Raw genomic sequence first — 19,745 nt, forward strand, 5'->3', positions numbered from 1 at the left:
TTCATCCAGATATTCAAGTACTTGCTGGCATGATATGGAGTAAAAACTTACCTTTAATGGAGTCTAAGCAAATCTCCAAGTGGTGCAAAAATCACAGGAAACAATCGCAGACTTGACACATAGGAGACAGGATAACGCAGACAAGGAAAATAAATTAAATGAACAGAAACTAGATTGGAAAAGTAATTGAATTTCAACTGCAAGATTGGAAATCCACAACTCAAAAACACTGGGTTAAAAACTGCTGGACCAGGAGATAAATAAAGATTCAAATAAAACAAGAAAAAAGCTTAAACATAAAGTTATTCATTTTCAAAAGGAAATTAATAGAATAGAATAGAATAGAATAGAATAGAATTCAACTTTATTGTCATTGCACATGCACAGGTACAGGGCAACGAAATGCAGTAAGAAAATGTGTGATACTTGGACGGACTGTGACATTTGGATTTTCAATGTCCCATCATATTTTTGTAACCTTGTTACAATGAGAAACACTTCTCTTGTTCTAACACTGACCTTTGTTGCATGGTGGCAAATCCTACAAAAATATATACAAAAGGTTAACATATCCTTTAACCCTTTAGAGCCGGTCGGAGCGGGCACGCTCTGATTTGCGTAACTATTTTTAAATCCCGGTAGCTCTGCAACCACGTAAGCTAGCGCAATAATTTTTTTTGCATATGAAACCGGAGGAGTTGTACTTACATCTTATGCCATCAGCTTGTCCTCGGTCACAGTTTCCTTCCACATAAAGCTTTGCAAAAACTGCATAAAAAGCACTTGCAGCAACAAAAACATAATATTCCAGAAACACGCTTTGCCGATCCGATCAGCTGTTCATAACACTTCCTACGTTGGAATAGACATCAGCACGAACTTTTGCATGTCCGCCATTACTTGCCCGAAACCGGAAGTGACGTCATTTTCGCGGAAATGTAGTCTTTTTACCATCAGGGCCTGAGGGCCTATACTGGTCTTTTTAAAAGTTATCTTTGACTTTATGACTTTCTGTGTCGTTTCTGGGATGCTTAGGACTCATATTGCACTGCTGGAAATAGTTTATTTTGATGCATATGCTGCTTTTTTTGCAAATTTGCAGTATAATATTTATTTTCGTTTTTCCTGCAGTATATAAAAATTGGTATATTTCAAAAATAAAACTATGAAGACACTCAAAATAAATTTCCTGTGGTAGGAAACTATTTTGTGCAACTTTTTTGTATTTACAGTTTTGAGGGATAAGCCTCTTAAATTTCTCTAACTAGAAATATATGTTAAAAAAGCGAAAACGATTTTCAGTTTTTTTGTACTTTATTGCACTTTTTTGCAATTTATGTAATTACTATGCACTTAATGAATACATATTATTAAAATCTGGGCTATAATTGTTGTATTGATGTATAGCAACTTGAAATGCTCCCAAAAATGGCACCACACCATGTAAAAATATAATATAAGCTCTGGCGGACTTGGTTCTATGGTAGGTCTTAAAGGGTTAAACCAGAGGAGTGTAAGTGCGTTAAACCTCCAGTTATTCTATTGGTCAGCATGGGGTGACTACTCTGGCTGCAAAAAAGCCTGAATTTTCAAAAGTATATTAATGGTTTCAGTCCTCTGAGAGGAGATTGATGGCTAGGCTATCAACTCTCATGGAAATCCCACACCATGTACAAAACAGTGACAACGCTGGGCAGTTCCTTCAGTGACAGACTGATTCACCTGCAAAATCCAAAAAAGGTACAGTCCCGATCAAAAAGTTTAAGATATTTTGCATGGATCTTAACAAGGTTACAAGTAGAGTTTCAACATGCAACGAGAAGAAATGGGAGTGAAAACATTTTCTGAGCACACAATTTATTGGAAACAACACTGAAACTGAACAAAAGGTTTTGACTGTATGCCAAAAGGCCAAATCTGTGCAAAAATGTGGATTCATTGTCATTTTCGTTCAGGTAGTTACACTGTCATGATGTCCTGATGGCAAAGGCAAAAAAACGTTCCCTTTTTGAACGTGTTGGGTTGTTGAACTGCATAAGCAGGGTCTCTTGCAGCGTGCCTTTGCTGCTGAGGTGGGATGCAGTAAGAGAGTCATTTGGAATTTCTTAAAAGATCCTGAGGGTTGTGGAACAAAAAAGTCAAGTGGAAGACCCCCAAAAAATTCACCAGCACTCAGCTGGAGCTCAAGATACTGGACGATCCTCGACTTAAATTAAGACCATTACTGGTGCCGACTGCAGCCCCATAACCATCGGATGGCATCTGAGACTGAAAGGCTTCAAAAATAAAATTGTCTTCAAAGGCCTCGTCTCCATGAACGCCAGAGAACTGACCGTTTGGACTTTGCAAGAGAGCACCAAACATGCAACACTGAAAGGTGGAAGAAAGTTTTATTCTCTGATAAGAAAAAAAAGTAACCTTGATGGTCATGATGGTTCCCAACTTTATTGGCATGACAATCAGATCCCACCTGAGATGTTTTCTACATGCCACAGTGGAGGCGGGGCCTTAATGGTCTGGGGTGCCTTTTCCTTCAGTGGAACAATGGAGCTTCAGGAGGTGCCGGGGCATCAAACGACCGCTGGCTATGTCCAGATGTTGCAGAGACCATCCCTCATGACTGAAGGCCTTCGTCTGGATTTTTCAACAGGACAGTGCTACAGTATTCAATGCCTGCAGGACAAGGGACTTCTTCCTAGAGAATAACATCATTTGGACCATCCTGCTTGTTCCCCTGATCTAAATTGAATTGAGAACCTTTGGGGATGGATGGCAAGAGAAGTTTACAAAAATGGACAACAGTTCCAGAAAGTAGATGCCCTTCGTGCGGCCGTCTTTACCACTTGGAGAAATGTTCCCACTCACCTCATGGAAATGCTTGCATCAAGCGTGCCACAATGAACTTTTGAAGTGATCAGCAATAACGGTGGAGCTACTCATTACCGAGTTCATGTTTGGAACTTTGAATTCTGTTTTGGGGGAGTTTATGGGTTTTTTTTGGAGGTGTAGCCCATAGAATCCTAGCTTGAACCAATCTGGCCATTCTCCTTTGACCTCCAGCAGTATGGTTTTTTTTTTGTTCTGTCTGCCTCCAGAAACTATATGCAGCATGGATTTTGATAAATACCACTCTACTGCTTATTGCTTGCTTAATTACACTTTATTTATTACAATACTAAACAAAGAAACAAAAGAAAACAAACAGTTAAACATTTTACACAGGAAGAAGCAGATATGTAATTTATAAGGCAGTAGAAATAGACCTGTGTAAGTGTAAAGAGCATTACAGCTGGGTTTTATATCAGAAGGCACCATCAGAGGACGTGAACAGCCAACGATTCATCACTAAGGTATTTGTGATGTAATTGACACTGATGTTATTGGTATTTACTCAGTTTTACTTTGTATAATATCAGTATAGATTTATGTATCAAATGGAAAGATATTTAATCATGCCATGAGACATACATTAGTACTTAGTACTGAAGACGTAAACCATAGAGATGGGAAAATCCTAATGAAATAAGTGAGTGTCTACTTCCATTGTGTTATATGCAGTTATAGGGGCTGCATAGTGAATTGGTTTAAACAGTCATGTAACAACCAAGATCCCTGGTTTGAGACCTAAACGAGAAAGCAGGCAACTTCAGTATCACTGGTGCCAGTGTTTACTTTCTCTTTATCCCAGTGTTGGTCATGTTGTCTCTTTTCTTTGTGTATTTGCTTCTTTGATGAATGGGACCCCTACTCAAATGAAAAAACACAGACATGATGAAACAAGCCGAAATTGAAATTTGTCTCCACACAAATGCCTGTGAGGTGTCCTGTCTTCTGTTTTTGGCATACAGGATATGAGACCAGTCTCTAGCCACATACATAAAATGTGATTAGGCAGAAAGGTGATTTTCATCACAGGCACTATTCATGATGGCAGGGCAACATGGGAGCTTTCACAAGCACTCATGTATTTTCATATGTATTTTTAATGGATTAATGATGATACATCAGTCTGTCGGAAATTACAAGAACAATATTTTTTGCATAAAATAATAAAAAAAAATGTCTGACTATATACCTTTAAATATCATCTAAACCAAGCAGCTCACTGAAGAAGAAATAGACGATTATAATTATTACTAAGCTTGATAGGTAGAGGAAAAATGGCAAAAGCAAAAAACTTAATGACTTCTGATTAATTCATAATGCACTTTTGAATGTAAAATCTAGACCCCAGAGGTCTTGACAGTAGAATAGGTGCATAAGTCAGAACTATAGGTTATCTTCTTCTTGGATCGCTCTGTTGCTTGACGTGTTTCCACTGTAGCATAAAGCACATCTTCATCCTGTGAATGAATTTGTTTGTAATTATGAATATGATTGGTTTTCTATAAATAATTCATTTTGTTAGAATTAATTATTAATTATGACAAGCGCTGAAAAAATACGGATTGAATATTAATGTAATTTACCTGAGTTCTTCTTGTTTTCCCACTGGTTTCTGGTCTTTGTTGATCAACTTCTGGCCACAGAAATGAATACATCATTAAAAAATAAAATCCACCATTATACTGACTTAGATGTAGTAACCTCATTGCCTGGAATTTTCTTATGTTAGCAAAATGCTTTTAAATTTTGCACAAATTGTTAAGTTTACAAATTGAGCTGATGAAAAAACTAAGTAATATACTAATTTGATGATAAGAGGATTGATTGAAAAAAGTACCATATTTAGCAATTACCTGTTTTCTGGCAGAGGTAATGAACAAGAAGAGAGACAAGAAGAGAGGAGAGAGCTGCAAAAGTTGCACACAGGATGAAGAGCAGTTTCCAACACATGCCGCAGTCTTGTGGAGATGTTTGACCAGTTAAAATTGAAGAATGTGGATCACTGAAATCTAAATTGTTCACAAACATGTTTCAGTTAGGTCTCTGTGTATATTTTTTTTATCATTCTAATGTTTGAGATGTTGAATCTCAGTCATCAGAAAACTAGAAAAACTCATTTGAAAAGAAAACATGCATGGCAATCAAAATATTTGTTTCGTTTAAAAATAGTTAATCTTGCTTTTCATTATTAATGGCCTGACACTTCATATTAAATATGTCAGCAATGCACAATGTTACTGATAGAATATTTAAACTGCAATTCATATAAAATGCATTTTGACAATTTTAACCTAAAAAGTTTCAAATAATTGTGTAATCATGTAATGGTTTCAGAATATGTCATTTTTAAAATTGTTTTTGACAATTAACCTGAGTCTAAGTTACAGTTACATTTTTTAAATATTGATACTAATGTTTAATGTTAAAAAAAAATCACATGAGCACTTACTGATTTTAATCCTTGTCACCACACTGCCATAACTCTGAACAAATTCAAGGTTAATATCCTTTTTATCCTGTAGCTGTTTCTGCTCAGTTCCACAGTAATAGAGGCCCTCATCAGAATCAGAAATATTCACAATCAGCAGGTCATACGATCCAGAGGACTGGTTGTTTACAAAGTGGAAGCGAGGTAGAGAATTCACTAAAGTTGCTCGGTTACAGATGGGTTTCCACGAATCCTTTGTTAGTTTTAGGACAAGAGGAGGCTGATTTTCATGGGTACAATTTCTGTACCACACAATATATTCCTCAGGTGGTTTTGTAGAGTCACAATACAGAGTTATGTTTTCACCCAATCTCACTGTCAGATCCACCACTGATCCAGAAATCCAATCACCTCCTGAAATACAAAACACAATAACACATTTTGCCAGTGTTTCACATTGTACAACATAGTTGTAAGTGTTGACTAAAGAAGTAGATTTAGATGATGTCAAATATAATCAGTAGAACAGGTAAATGTTAAATAAAATGAATGTTTCATAAAAGCTCCTTCCAAAATATTACCTAAAAAAAGGACAAAAATGATGTGAAGTCTGTCCATGTTTGACGACGACTTGCAGTTAAAAGATATCAAAAATGGTCTCACTCTTGAGTGTCCCCTTCACAGACGTTTCCTTTTAAGGAAATTCAAGTTCTGATTGGCTTGTTGAATGGAACCTTTTATTCTGTGGCTGTTTTCTGTTCGTTTGATTTTATGTGAATGAAAATAACACATGGACACAATTGCACTGCATGCATAGATCCATAATAAAATCAGGAAGCATGAATGAAATTATGTATTAGACTTGAAGTGTGCAAAATATGTTTTAGTTTGTGCTTGGTAGGGCTGCCACAAACGATTATTTTGATAGTCGACTAGTCACCGATTATTTATGCGATTAGTCGACTAATCAGATCATCATCATCCACTGGACGTAAAATGCACAGCTTATTGCACCAGCAGCATCTGCTCTTATATAACTATCATTAGCTTACAGCTTTAAGCTTTTAAGGTGCTAACTAAAAATAAAGCTAAGATGATAGTTTATTAAATTTTAATGAAATTTGGAGATTGTTTCGGTAAAGTTTAATAAACTCCTTGCTATCTAAAATATAACAGGACACCGGAGTATATTCTCCAGCATCTCACACTTCTGATAATCAGCTGTCTGCTTGACGTTTATTCAGCTGTGTAAAAACTATAACTTTAATCTCAGCCAAACCGATTTACTCAGGAACAAATAAAATACTAAAAAAAAGCCAAACAATAACATTTTTAATTTATCTAAGTGACTCATATATATTTAACCTGAGTCGCGAAAGACGGCGGTGGGTTTGAAAACAATTTGCCGGGAGTCCGGTGTTCTCACGGCGCTAGTGACCTAGCCCCCGGCTAGCTATCGAGCTAGTGGGTAACAGACGTCTCCGAAAACGTCGGAGCGCTTTTGAAAATATGTGGTGTCCTGATAAACTGAGCAGATATTTGAGGTTTACACAGCTACATTCTCGCCTGAAAATATGTTAAACGTTTATTTTTTGACCCAGAAAGAATAATAAGAGTAATATTAAAACTAACTAGCTACCGCCATTGTTGGAAACTAAGCTGGGCCGCGCTATGAATTCTGGGACACAGCTGCTTCTTCTTCTTCGGGGTTTAACGGCAGCTGGCATCCTTGTACATGCTGTGCTGCCATCTTCTCTTTCAGTCCGTTATTACACTCTTAAATCCTGCTATTATTCCTGCGTCTTTTGCGATCTTACAAAGCTTCAAACGACACGTCGACTATTAAATCAGTCGTCGACGATTTTGATAGTCGACGTAATCGTGACTAGTCGACAAATTGTGGCAGCCCTAGTGCTTGGAACATATTAAAAACTAGATTTGGATTTAGAAAACATGTAATGCTAATGTCACATTTTCACAAGCAGTCAGGACAGTTTAACCCAGTTCCATCCCTCCATTTTTACCTCCAAAGAGATCACTTAAGCAGCAGTTCAGTAGCCCATGTCCATATAAGTGAGGTGAGGAATGTTTATTCACCAGCACTGAATCAAGAAAAAAAGCAAGTAAAACTTGTGACACTTTTCACTGATGCCAGTCACAATGATCTTTATAAAGGTCATGCATAACACAAAATTGGAAATTAAACCAACACAACTCTAAAGAAGAAAAATCAGGACAAAAGTTGAAGAATTTAAACAATTAATTAAGTCTCTGCATTAAAACAGACCTATTCAGCTTGTATATCGTTGCAGATGGTTCATTGATCAGCATGTCAGTATCTTGCTCATTTCTTCCTACACTTGTGACCAAGACTCTAAACTGTGCGTAAAATGGACTGAACCGAACAGGCTATAGCTGGAAGACATAAAAAATGCGAATTCTTGTATTGTGTAACATAGACAAAGAGAGACAGGGTTAAATAGAGACTTGATTTCATCATAACCCGTTTAGTTTGGAGAGGGATTTTTCTTAGATTCAAACTGTAAAGGGAGATTTTTAGTGGATAACCAGAACTGACTTGGAAGGTAGCTCAGTGAAGGTTTTTGGTGGAAGTCAGCCAGATACTTGTTCTTCCGCTTGATTCTAAGAAAGAGGGGACAGATTTTCTCAATTTCTCACCACACCAGGGAAAAGCAGAGGTTAGTAGCCCGTTGAAGACTTGAATGGGAGGAAGTCATTAGTAGTGGTATTCACCTGATCCAGGACAACGGAGAGCTCCAGGTTGACGGGTAGACTCATCGAGAACCTGGTTAGTTCTCTCCACTTGCCTGTTGATCTGGAGATGGAAGCCAGAAGAGAGACTAGCCCAGGGGTGGGCAACTCCAGGCCTCGAGGGCCGGTGTCCCTGCAGGTTTTAGATGTGTCCTTGATCCAACACAGCTGATTTAAATGGCTAAATTACCTCCTCAACATGTCCTGAAGTTCTCCAGAGGCTGGTAATGAAGTAATCATTTGATTCAGGTGTGTTGACCCAAGGTGAGATTTAAAACCTGCAGGACACCGGCCCTCGAGGCCTGGAATTGCCCACCCCTGGACTAGTCTGAGCTCCCAGTGCTGGACACAGCTCCTTCCAAAGAAATGAGGTTAACTGAGGTTCATGGGAAGAAACAATGTCCCGTGGGCAATCACATAGTCAGAAGAAAGGTGAGAAACTGGGCTGTTTTTACAACCAAGGAGAGTTTGAGAGGAGCAACAAAATGGACAGACTTAGAAAACTCTTCAATGATTTTCAAGATGACTGTGTTACCTGAGGAACATCAAAGACCAGTGACAAAATCTGGAGGATCAGCGTGTTTCTTGAGAGAGAAAGGCTTCCTGAGTAGTGGAGTTCTGGGAGATGTCAGTTTAGTAGCGGCTAAGCAAGCTTGCTGAAATTCCAGATGAAACAGCAATAAAACTTTTTAAAACCAAGGAAGTGTTGATGCTGACCATACACACAAATCAGACCACACAATTTTCTTGTTATGGGTTTCTTTTTCTTTTATTCGGTTTGTGCACCGTTTTCTGTTTGGCACCAATGTCGTGTTGGACTCCCCTAACCCATCACAGCTCCCAGTGTCACTAAAAAGGGAGAAACCTAATTACTGCAAATGAGCTGGTGCTGGTCCATCAGCCTCCCTGGCATTGCCCCTTGAGCCTGTTGCACCACGCCTCCCCCTCCTAAAGACCTCACACCACCACAGACACCAATCAATACTGGGGTTAAAAGTACTGAGCCAGGGATGACCAAAGGCCAAGGTAGTGCGAGATGCTTCAAAAACAACTCACCTGATCTGCTTGATATGATTGCCAGATAGTGAGAGTGATAAAGGTTGTGTTTTCTCTAGCACTCAGAGAGAATTTGTGAAGTTCTTGAGAGAGAACTTAGCTGAAATCATAAGTCTGGGTAGGGATAGAAAAGTTATAGAAAAGTTCATATTTCCAGAGCTGAGTGTAAAAGAAAAGCTCTCAATTTACAGGTCGATCTACGCCCCTACCCTCACCTATGGTCACAAGCGTTGGGTAGTGACCGAAAGAATGAGATTGTGAATACAAGCGGCAGAAATGGGCTTCTGGCTGGCCTCTCCCTTAGAGATAGGGTGAGAAGTTCGGCCATTCGGGAGGGGCTCAGAGTAGAGCCGCTGCTTCTCCACATTGAAAGAAGCCAGTTGAGGTGGTTCAGGCATCTGACAAGGATGCCCCCTGGGCGAGGTTTTCCTGGCATGTCCCACCGGGAGGAGGCCCCGGGGCAGACCCAGGACACGCCGGAGAGATTATATCTTTCGGCTGGCCTGGGAACGCCGTGGTGTTCCCCGGATAAGCTGGAGGAGGTGGCTGGGGAGAGGGAGGTCTGGGCTTCTCTGCTTGGGCTGCTGCCCATGCGACCCGGCCCTGGATAAGCGGAAGAAGATGGATGGATAGATGAAAGTTGTAGAAAATTCTCCAAATGAAAACTGACTTTGATGAGAACAATACCACTGAAGGGCTAAGTCTCACGTCTGTTGTTCATAATAAATTCGTTAAAGTTAGAAGTCTCAGAATTTACACCTCCTGTCACTAGATGTTCTATCAGTGCTTCCAGTATCCTAACCAGAAACACCTTTTGATGTTCACTTTTTTATAGGGTCTTCGCTATGGGGAGTAGATTTCATCACAGTGGATGACTTTCTGAAAGTGCTGTAACTAAGTTTAAGAACATAATTCACCCACTGTTAACATCTTCAATGCGTTGCACCAACACAGAGCAGAGCAGCTACCTGAATGCTACTCCAACAGAGATCGATTATCTTGTTAATAATTTTAGCTCCTCACTACACATAACTCTGGATACTGTAGCTCCTGTAAAAAGAGAGCCTCAGATGAGAAGTACTTTATTCAGTATAACTCTCAAAAACGTAGCTTAAAGCAGATAACTCATAAGCTGGAGAGGAAATGACAAAACAAATTTAGAAGATCATCATTTAGCCTGGAGAAATAGTTTGCTGCTTTATAAGAAAGTCCTCCGGAAAGCTAGAATATCTTACTATTGATCACTGATTGAAGAAAACAACCAACTTTCCTCCAAACCATTGACGTGCCTTTTAGACTCCATTCCTACAAGACTGCTCAAGGATGTCCTACCATTGATTTATGCTTCTTAAATATGATCAGCCTATCTTCTATGTACCACAGGCCTTCAAGCTGGTAATAGTTAACCCTTTACTTAAAAAGCCATCTCTTGATCCAGCTATCTTAGCTAATCAGGCCAATCTCCAACCTTCCTTTCATATTAAAAAATCTTGAAAGAGTAATTGTCAAACAGCTAACAGGTCATCTGCAGAGGAATAGCTTATTTGAAGTGCCCCTGACAGTGGACACATCTCTGTGATTGTCATGTTAGACCTCAGTCCAGCATTCGATACTGTCGACCATAATATCCTATTAGCGCAATTAGAGCACACTGTAGGTATTACAGGTACTGCGCTGCAGTGGTTTGTATCATATCTAACAGACTTCAATTTGTTCATGTAAATGGAGAGTTTTCTTCATACACTTCATACAAGGTTAATTATGGAGTTCCATAGGGTTCAGTACTAGGACCAATTCTGTTGACTTTATACATGCTTCCCTTAGGTAGTATCATCAGAAGGCAAAACATTTATTTTCATTGCTTTGCAGATGTTACCGGCACCAGACCTAGGGGAATCTGGACCGGCAGCAAGCGGCACACAGGCTAGAGAGCACTGCGTAGCCAAATATGAGCAAACTGTGGCTTAATAGAGAGGACACCGAAGTTAGCGTCTTGCTCAGGCCGGAGCTCATTTATTTCTCTACATATACACAATACAAATCACACTAGACCATGCATTCTTCCCATAAAATAACAGAGTTCATAAACAAAAATGAAGTTACAAAAAGCATTCTCTCAAAAGCAAAATAAATACAAACTAATTCAAAATGACTTTACATACTCACAACTTAAACAAAACACTCACGGTTAAAGCATAACAACATACCAAAATAACCCATCTCACATTCACACAACCTTTCCCCACATTCGCGCCATATACGCTATTACTTTTGAACATGGCGTCCCTTGAACGCAACATAACATGGCGGCAGACGACTGCAACGTTGTTTCACCAACAAAAGGCTTTCCTCTTAATACATGTACTCAGTACTGCTTGGCTAACACTAAAACAAACACTACAACACATTTTCGGAAGTCGCAGGTTGCCACTGTCATAGCATATACTTATAGTGCTACGTAGCATTATAGCATTATGCCGATGATACACTAATACTCATTACAACAAAATACCACAAAACAACATCATCACTCTCATCTCAAAATATAGCCGAACAGTTGTTACTCAACTTACATGACATTTAGAACCAGTTCGGTAACATAAAAGTTTGTTTGTCAGTACCTGTGGATTAATAGAGAGGACACCGAAGTTAGCGTCTTGCTCAGGCCGGAGCTCATTTATTTCTGAGCTGCGCATGCGCAGAGCCTATAGCTAGAGTCTCTGGTAGTTCCACAGCAGTGCAAGAGCACCATCTACTGGCATAATGAAATATAACCAATATAACAACACATAACAATGTCAAAATAAGTCACAATAATAAACAAAAAATAAGGGGGTAATTGGTTTTCTTACAAAAATAAACATGTAGCTTTTTTCAACCTGCTACACAGATGATACCCAACTTTATCTTTCCTTGAAGTCAGATAACACACACCAATGAATGGGAGGCAGAGCCTTCAGTTTTCAGGCCCCTCTTCTATGGAACCAGCTTCCAGTTTGGATTCGGGAGGCAGACACTATCTCTACTTTTAAGATTAGGCTTAAAGCTTTCCGTTTTGCTAAAGCATATAGTTAGGGCTGGATCAGGTGACCCTGTATACTCACTTAGTTACACTTCAATAGGCGTAGGCTGCTGGGGGGATTCCAATGATGCATTGAGTATTTCTTCTTCAGTCACCTTTCTCACTTAATAGACCTCTCTGCATTGAATCATACTTGTTATTAATCTCTGGCTCTCTTCCACAGCATGTCTTTTATCCTGTCTTCCTTCTCTCACCCCAACCGGTCACGGCAGATGGCCGCCCCTCCCTGAGCCTGGTTCTGTCAGAGGTTTTTTCCTGTTAAAAGGGAGTTTTTAACTGTCGCCAAAGTGCTCTCTCATAGGGGGTCATATGATTGTTGGGTTTTTCTCTGTAATTATTATTGAAAGGTCTGCCTTAAAATATAAACTGCCTTGATGTAACTGATGTTGTGATTTGGCGCTGTATAAATAAAATTGAATTGAATTGAATTTGTAAATTGTTCCTTCTTGGTTTAAACCTGCGCAGAAGACCAATATTGAAAGAGACTGATACAAATAAAACAAGTCAGAAAAAAATGGATAGACGAGGGGAATTTTATATATTTAAGTTTGGTATGTCCACATTTCAATTTTTTGATTCTGGCCTTTTTGCAGAGAAGGTGAACAAATATCTGTATCTGTGTTCCCGCTGCGTGAGTGTGAGTGGGGTAACTTTGCATTTGGTGCAAAGTTACCCCACCTTCATGTTTCCCAACATGAAGGTGAACTGCCTTGAAAAAGCACAAAGGGAGATTGAGACAGGAGGGTGATTAGGGTAAGTGGAGACACAAGGGGAAAACCACATAACTGAAGTGAATCAAAACTAAAGCAAAACTTAAGACAACAAATAAGGAACACAACCTCCCAAAATAAAACAGGAAGTGAGTGAGTTATATTTAACACACCCGTGACTTCCTGCCAAACAGCAGCTCAAAGGGAGAATATCCAATGCAGCCCTTGGGTACCTCCCATACAAACAACAGAAGGTCTAACAATCAGTCCCAATTAGATTCATTACAAATCAAGTACTTTAAAGTCTTGTTCCGTTTGGTCTACCAACCCGTCAGTCTGACGGTGATAGATGCTTGTTGGAACTGATTTAATGCACAATAGTTCTTTTAAAGTGTGAGACATGAACGAGTTCCCCGATCAGTCAGGATCTCTTTTGGGATGCTGACTCAGAAGATGACCTGAAACACTGCTTGCACCACAGTCTGCAGAAATGCTGCACAGGGGCAATACTTCAGGATATTGTGTTGCATAATCCCTAGAACTAATGTGAAATGGTGCACTCTGGTGAAATGGCCCAATGAGCTCAAATGGGACCTCACTTAAAGGTTACTGTATTAGATCCACAGAAGATCAGACCACATTTTCATGCTTTCCATCATATTTTATTCACAGTTTCTGTTTTCCAGACACGGCTGCAGCTGAACATACACACCAACAACAACCCCAATCACAGAACCCTACACAAATTTTAAGCTGGCGTGCTCAACCTAAACTCTGGTTAATTTTTATTCCTATTTATTTCTGTTATGTGACGGCTGTGTGCAGGCAAGAAAAGGACCCAAGGTGCAGACTCCAGAGACAAACGTAAACTGAAACAGCTTTAATGCTGAACTCAAACAGAACAAAAGTAAGAATCCAAATAACTTACACAGGCAGCCAAAACACACAGCAAAATAAACGGTAGATCACGACAATGACAAACTGCAACAGAGGGCTTAAATACATAGAGGGAGCAATCAGGGAATGGACAACAGGAGGGAAACACAGCTGGGGCAATCAGAACTGACGAGAGAAGGAAGCGTAAACTGAACACACTGAGATAAGACAGAGACCTTCAAAACAGGAAACACATAACACAGACTGAACAAAGACACAGACTCACATGCAGGCACTACAACAGAGGGAACAGAGACGTGGGACCAGGGCAGACACAGACACTAACTGGACACGGGGAATAGTGGACAGGGGAGACAGCAACTAAGGATTACACAGAGACAAACCATAAGACATGACTCTAACAAAAACCCAAAGACTAGAAATTATAAATAAGATAATAAACTCAAAAACCCTGGGTCAACGACCCAGGCATCCTAACAATTTCCACTGGCACCATGGGATATTTGTCAGTGTCACCATGAACGTACCACCGAAAACTAGCTTTACTAGTGGATGCTTGCAACATGGCGCCTGTGTTCGGCTTGGCCGCTGTTGCTGCTCCGTGTTTTTGTCGACTGCTTCAGGATATTGTTTTTTATCTTGTCATCTCATCTGTGATATATCATGAAGGTCTAATTGCTACTCGGATCTACAGTTCACATACATTGTTGAGTATCAAAATATGTATGGAAAAAACTTTTGACAGCTGGCAGAGCTACCACCAGGATTTCCCTCCGCCATTTGTCTGCCCTCCTCCCTCTCCCGACTACCGGTACCTGTTCTTAGCTCCAAACAATAACCCAGGAGCAAAAACAAGGTTAAGGAGATCGTCTAGAAGGGGCTGTAGGTCTGGTGTCAAGACTAAAAGGAAACGTGCCCGACAGAGGGGATTTCTTCCGCTCCATGGTAGAGAACGTCTCCGGTATTTGGTACCGGTTCCCCTCTAGGACGCGGATAAGGCCGATCGGTTACCACCTACCCGGCTTTTCATCACGGGCGAACAGAACGATTACCTGGATCGGCGTCTTGTCTGGAGATGCGGGATGTTTTCACTTTGGCCTATCATTCTACAAGACCACAGTTCCACAGCTAGAAGTACCGGGAGACTACGTCCTCTTTCCAGGTGTCTGCTGTCAATTCCCCGTCAATCAGCTGTTGATAACGTCAGCCTGTCACCTCCGCTTCAGATCGCTCTCCTGAACGCTCGCTCCATAGCCAACAAATCATTTGTACTGAATGACTTTTTTAGCAGTAATAATCTGGACTTCATGTTTCTCTTGGCAGCGGGAGAATGAATGTATCCACCTTAATGAGCTCTGCTCGGTCGGCTGTCGCTTCATTGGGACTCCGCGTTTGGACCGTCGTGGTGGTGGTCTGGTCACTGTTCACCGAGACAATTTCGCTTGCAGGACTATGGACTCTGAGTTTTTCCCTTCCTTTGAGTCACAACTTCTTAAGGTTGGTTCTTCAGATATATTTTATTGTGTTTTAATTTACCGCCCTCCCGGCCCCGCTGGTGTTTTTATTAAAGATTTTACAGACTTTTTATCTTCCATTATTAAACTGGAGAAAGTCTTAATGATTGGGGATTTCAACCTCCACGTGGATGATCTTAGCTGTAGCATGGCCTCTGACTTTTTATCTATTACAGACTCTTTTAGTTATATTCAGCATGTCTCTGGACCCACCCACATTAAAGGCCACACCTTGGACCTTGTGTTTTCTCTTGGCTTAGACATAACTAATGTCTGTGTTAAAGACGTACAAGTGAGTGACCATTCCTGTGTTACTTTTAGTCTTAGCTTCCCACTGTACGCACCACCTTCTAATCTCATGTTCCATAAGCGGTTCATAAATCAGGATGTTGCTTTGAAGTTTTCTAATATGTTGGACCCTCATGTGATCAGTGGCTGCACTGATGCTGATGTTGCTACACAGTATTTTAATAATCAGTGCTTGGAGGTTTTAAATTCAGTGGCACCTATGAAATCTGTCATTGCTGCCCCAAAAAGAGCTCATCCGTGGATAAATGATGATGTAAGGAAGGTCAAAAGAATCTGTAGAAAAGTAGAACGCCTTTGGAAATCAACCAAACTCGAAGTTCACAGGCTCCACCTTAGGGTTTCCTTTCATGAAACCATAAAAACAGCCAGATCAGGATATTTTTCTCAGTTAATATCATCAAGCAAGAGAAATTCCAAGGTACTGTTTGACTCCATAAACTCTATTGTTTCCCCCGTGGTTCACCGAGTACCTGTGACATCTATATCTGAGAGTGATGAGTTTCTGAATTTCTTTGTGGATAAAGTTGATCATGTCCGTATGAGCATTGGTTCTTCAATACCATCTGTTTTTGTCTCTGGGCCACCTCCCCCTCATTTACTGTCAGTGTTTAACCCAATGACCATACATGACCTTTCACTCCTGCTGGATAAAATGAAAATTACCACTTGTGCAAATGACATTCTACCTGCTGGGCTGTTTAAAAATGCTCTCTCTGTCATTGGCCCCTCTATTGTAGAGATATGCAATGCCTCTCTTTTAACAGGTGTGGTCCCTACGTTCTGTAAGCATGCTGTTGTTGAGCCGATATTAAAAAAGAGCAGTTTGGATCCAACTCAGCTTAAGAATTATAGGCCTATCTCTAAGCTTCCATTATTATCGAAAATTCTGGAAAAAGTAGTTGCAGATCAACTTACCACAGTTTTAGAAAAACATGAAATTTATGACAAATTTCAGTCAGGTTTCCGTAAAAGTCACTCAACAGAAACCTGCATTACTTAAAGTCTCTAGTGACATTATGATGTCAGCTGACTCCGGAGCATCCTCAGTCATGGTTTTGTTGGACTTGACATCTGCCTTTGACACCATTGACCATACCATCCTGATTAACAGGAGTATCCGGGTTGTCTGTACTTCCAACATTTCCTCCCTGATATCTGGGTACCTCGATGTGAGTTGGAAGCAGTGCTTATAGCAAGTGGGACCTGAGAAGACCAAAGTAGAGAGAACAGGGTTGTTAGGATGTTCCCCCAGCAAACACTCAACAGTGGTTGGTAGCACTGGAGAGGATCCGATGAGCTTCCTCTTCTAAGCTGGAACTGGCTTGTCCTTCACAGCTAGGAGTGTGCAGGCAGGAGGTCCAGGGAGGTGGTCCTTTGAAAGCATAATTAAAAGCGCCTTCTGGCAACAGTTGTTGTGATTTGGCACTATATTAATAACATTTAATTGAATGGAATAACTGCTGCCTCCAGGCTTGCTGGCCAGTGGTAGCAGACCCATTCTTTCGTCTTCGCTCCCCACAAACTACTTAAAACCACAAACTACTCAAAGATGACCAGCTCCAGCAGCTGCAGTTCCCCCTTTCAATAGGCACCATGTCCCTGAACATTTGGGCATAGGCAAAGGTATGATCCTTCTTTGTTGATTTCAACAAGTGTAAAACAAAGCACTGACAAACACTAAGTAGGAAAAAAAACCTAAACTTCTAGGGAACACAGGAAATGCTGAGCAACAAGTATGAGCAAAGATGTGATAATGAGCAGTGAGAGTGAGCGGATCCAAATATCAACAATACCAGTACCAACACTGGCATTAGTAATGGATCGATATGAGTGTGATAGGATTGATACTTTAGTTTTTTCTCTCTTCTAAGTTCAGTAAGTTGCTCTCATTCATCAGAAAGTAGAAATATATGTACAAACATCACTCCCCTCATGCAGGCATACTTTGCTCCGCCCCCTCCTCAATGCTCTACTGTATTTAGTGGTCTTGCTGTCACCTGACTCAATAGCACTGAGCAGATTGACTCAGGCCATAGTGAGTAATAAAGCAGACAAATGAGTAGAGGTACACTGCGAAAAGCATCTTACAAAGAAATCATCTACTGTGAAACACCACCAACTCATATACAGACTTAAAAGACCACAAAAAGAAAAAAGCTTTAGCCTGGAACAAACTGCAAGAGAAACAAAGAGAGGAGGAAGGAAATCCCTCAGAGAGACCTAGACCACCAGCACAGAGACAGAGATCACTGTCGCAGTCCCTTCAGATAGGCAAAGAATAACCACATATCTCTCATATACGGGAAGAGCAATGTTTCAGTCATGAAGTATTGTTTGCTTCTTAGTGGTCATCAGTTGTAACTTCAGCTGAATAATTACCTATAGACTATTTTCAGACATTCAAACGCAACCTACTTAACCATATAAAATAAATTCCTTTTTTTGAGGTGAAAAAATATGCCTCAGACATGCACTATGAATAAATTATATCTGAATTTATTTTTGTTTTTGTATTGACTCTATTTTATTTATATAGGATATTTAAAAAACTGAAAAAAGCTGACCCAAAGTACTTTAAAGACAGGCACATTTACAATCCAGTTCTCCTAAAAAAAAAACAGTTTTGAAATACATGAAAAGGTGAAAGGTCTGTTTTGTTGTGTTAAACAATTATTACGAAAAATATATAATGGTGATTTAGAGCCCATTATCCCATATTTGAAAATTAATGAGGAATAATCTCATAAGTCATTACAAAATACCCTTAAAATGGCCAGCAATACCCTGGACCCCAGAGGACTAAAGCACAAGAGACAAAGGTTACCAAAATAAAATAAGAATTAAAGGAAACAACTCCCAGTCCTATGTAAGCCAAAGAAAAACGGATGGAGATTGAACCATTTATTGCCTGTGGTCAGTCATGCCAAAGAAACTAGTCAACCCAGTATCATGGCAAAATGTGTAACAGACACGGCCGTATGTTCATGCTGGCTTGAAATAAAATATTTCCCTCTGCTGTTATTGCAGCTTAATGCAACTTATTGCAGCTTCTGCATGTTCATTTCACATTTTGGAGGGGCAAAGCATGAAATGGACACAGTGGACCGGCGTGTCTATTACAGGCTTTGCCATGATATTGGGTCGTTCACATGATAATAGTTCCTGTATCACAATAAAGACAAATGTCCAGTTTATTTTTTACACTCAGTCAAGAGTTGTACTGTCTTCTGGTCTGACTGTGACTTTCAGCACTAATCCACTGATTATGTGATGACTGTAGGAAACAGCTCCTGAAATATAAACATAATCACAAACCAGGTAGAAATGCTGAAATGGTTGATGATCAGAATTAAGGCAGAATTAACATAATAATTGTATATTACAACCTGCTCTCTATCTAAAGGTGAAAGTTCTTTCTAATATTCAACAAAGACTTATTCAAATGACCAATTGGAGTCACTTCACATAAAAAGTATAACTGTAGGGCTTCTTAAATTGTTTGCCCTATGACACATCAGTCTGTTCTCTAGGGGAGGGCAGTGGCCCAGCTGTGGCTTATGTGCTCACAGCTATGCATTTGCACACATACAGGTGTGATCTGCTCAGCAACCACTGCCGAGCTGTTGTTCTAAAACAATCCACTTCCCACACATGTGTGGCTCAGCGTTAGCAACATTTTAATGAGAACAAATGTTTGTCAGTCTGAAGTGTGAATCAGTGTGACAAATTTTAAACATTAAACTGTTAGGGCTGCATGACTTAGAGGTTTTCAAAAGATGTACAGGAACCTGTTTGTTTTCCGAATGAATGTGTGAACAGCCAAGTATCTTTTGCACAAAGTTTACATAAAAAAAATGTAATATGTCAGCTCTGAGTCAAAAAAAATTCAGTGCTTACTTTTTTTTCTTTAATTTTCACTCAGGGAGAGAGTCAGTGGATGTTTACTTATGGCTAGTGTGATAAAGAAAGTGATGTGATTTTGGGTGCAGACCAAGTGTTCAAAAGGAGCTAAAAAAAAAGCTTAAAAAACATTTAATGCAGCAATACAGATATCTACTCTGCAAAGTCTCTGAGAAAAGGTCTTAAGGTCA

The 19,745-nt window shown here is 39.9% G+C and overlaps 1 protein-coding gene across 5 annotated transcripts; it reads right to left on the bottom strand.

Annotated features, from left to right (window-relative positions):
* Positions 1-3,233: 3,233 nt before the first annotated feature.
* Positions 3,234-11,867, bottom strand: LOC113024125 (uncharacterized). 5 transcript variants are annotated; one of them, XR_003272636.1, is made up of 8 exons: positions 8,069-8,226; positions 7,893-7,957; positions 7,602-7,729; positions 7,339-7,416; positions 5,336-5,728; positions 4,740-4,895; positions 4,470-4,519; positions 3,234-4,343 (listed from the first exon to the last, which is right to left on the bottom strand). XR_003272636.1 is itself a non-coding variant. In XM_026170847.1 (8 exons), coding segments are annotated over exons 3-8 (798 nt in total). In that variant the 5' UTR covers positions 7,894-7,957; positions 8,069-8,150; positions 11,764-11,867; the 3' UTR covers positions 3,234-4,223. The 5 variants fall into 5 exon arrangements, 4 of the variants coding, with proteins under 4 accessions (XP_026026632.1, XP_026026631.1, XP_026026635.1 ...); XM_026170847.1 differs by lacking the exon at positions 7,602-7,729 and adding an exon at positions 11,764-11,867 and having other exon boundaries at positions 8,069-8,150; XM_026170846.1 differs by lacking the exon at positions 7,602-7,729 and adding an exon at positions 8,277-8,308 and having other exon boundaries at positions 8,069-8,150.
* Positions 11,868-19,745: the final 7,878 nt, after the last annotated feature.

This window comes from Astatotilapia calliptera, chromosome 6 (genome assembly GCF_900246225.1).
Source record: "Astatotilapia calliptera chromosome 6, fAstCal1.2, whole genome shotgun sequence".
In the NCBI taxonomy this organism is placed as follows: Eukaryota; Metazoa; Chordata; class Actinopteri; order Cichliformes; family Cichlidae; genus Astatotilapia; species Astatotilapia calliptera.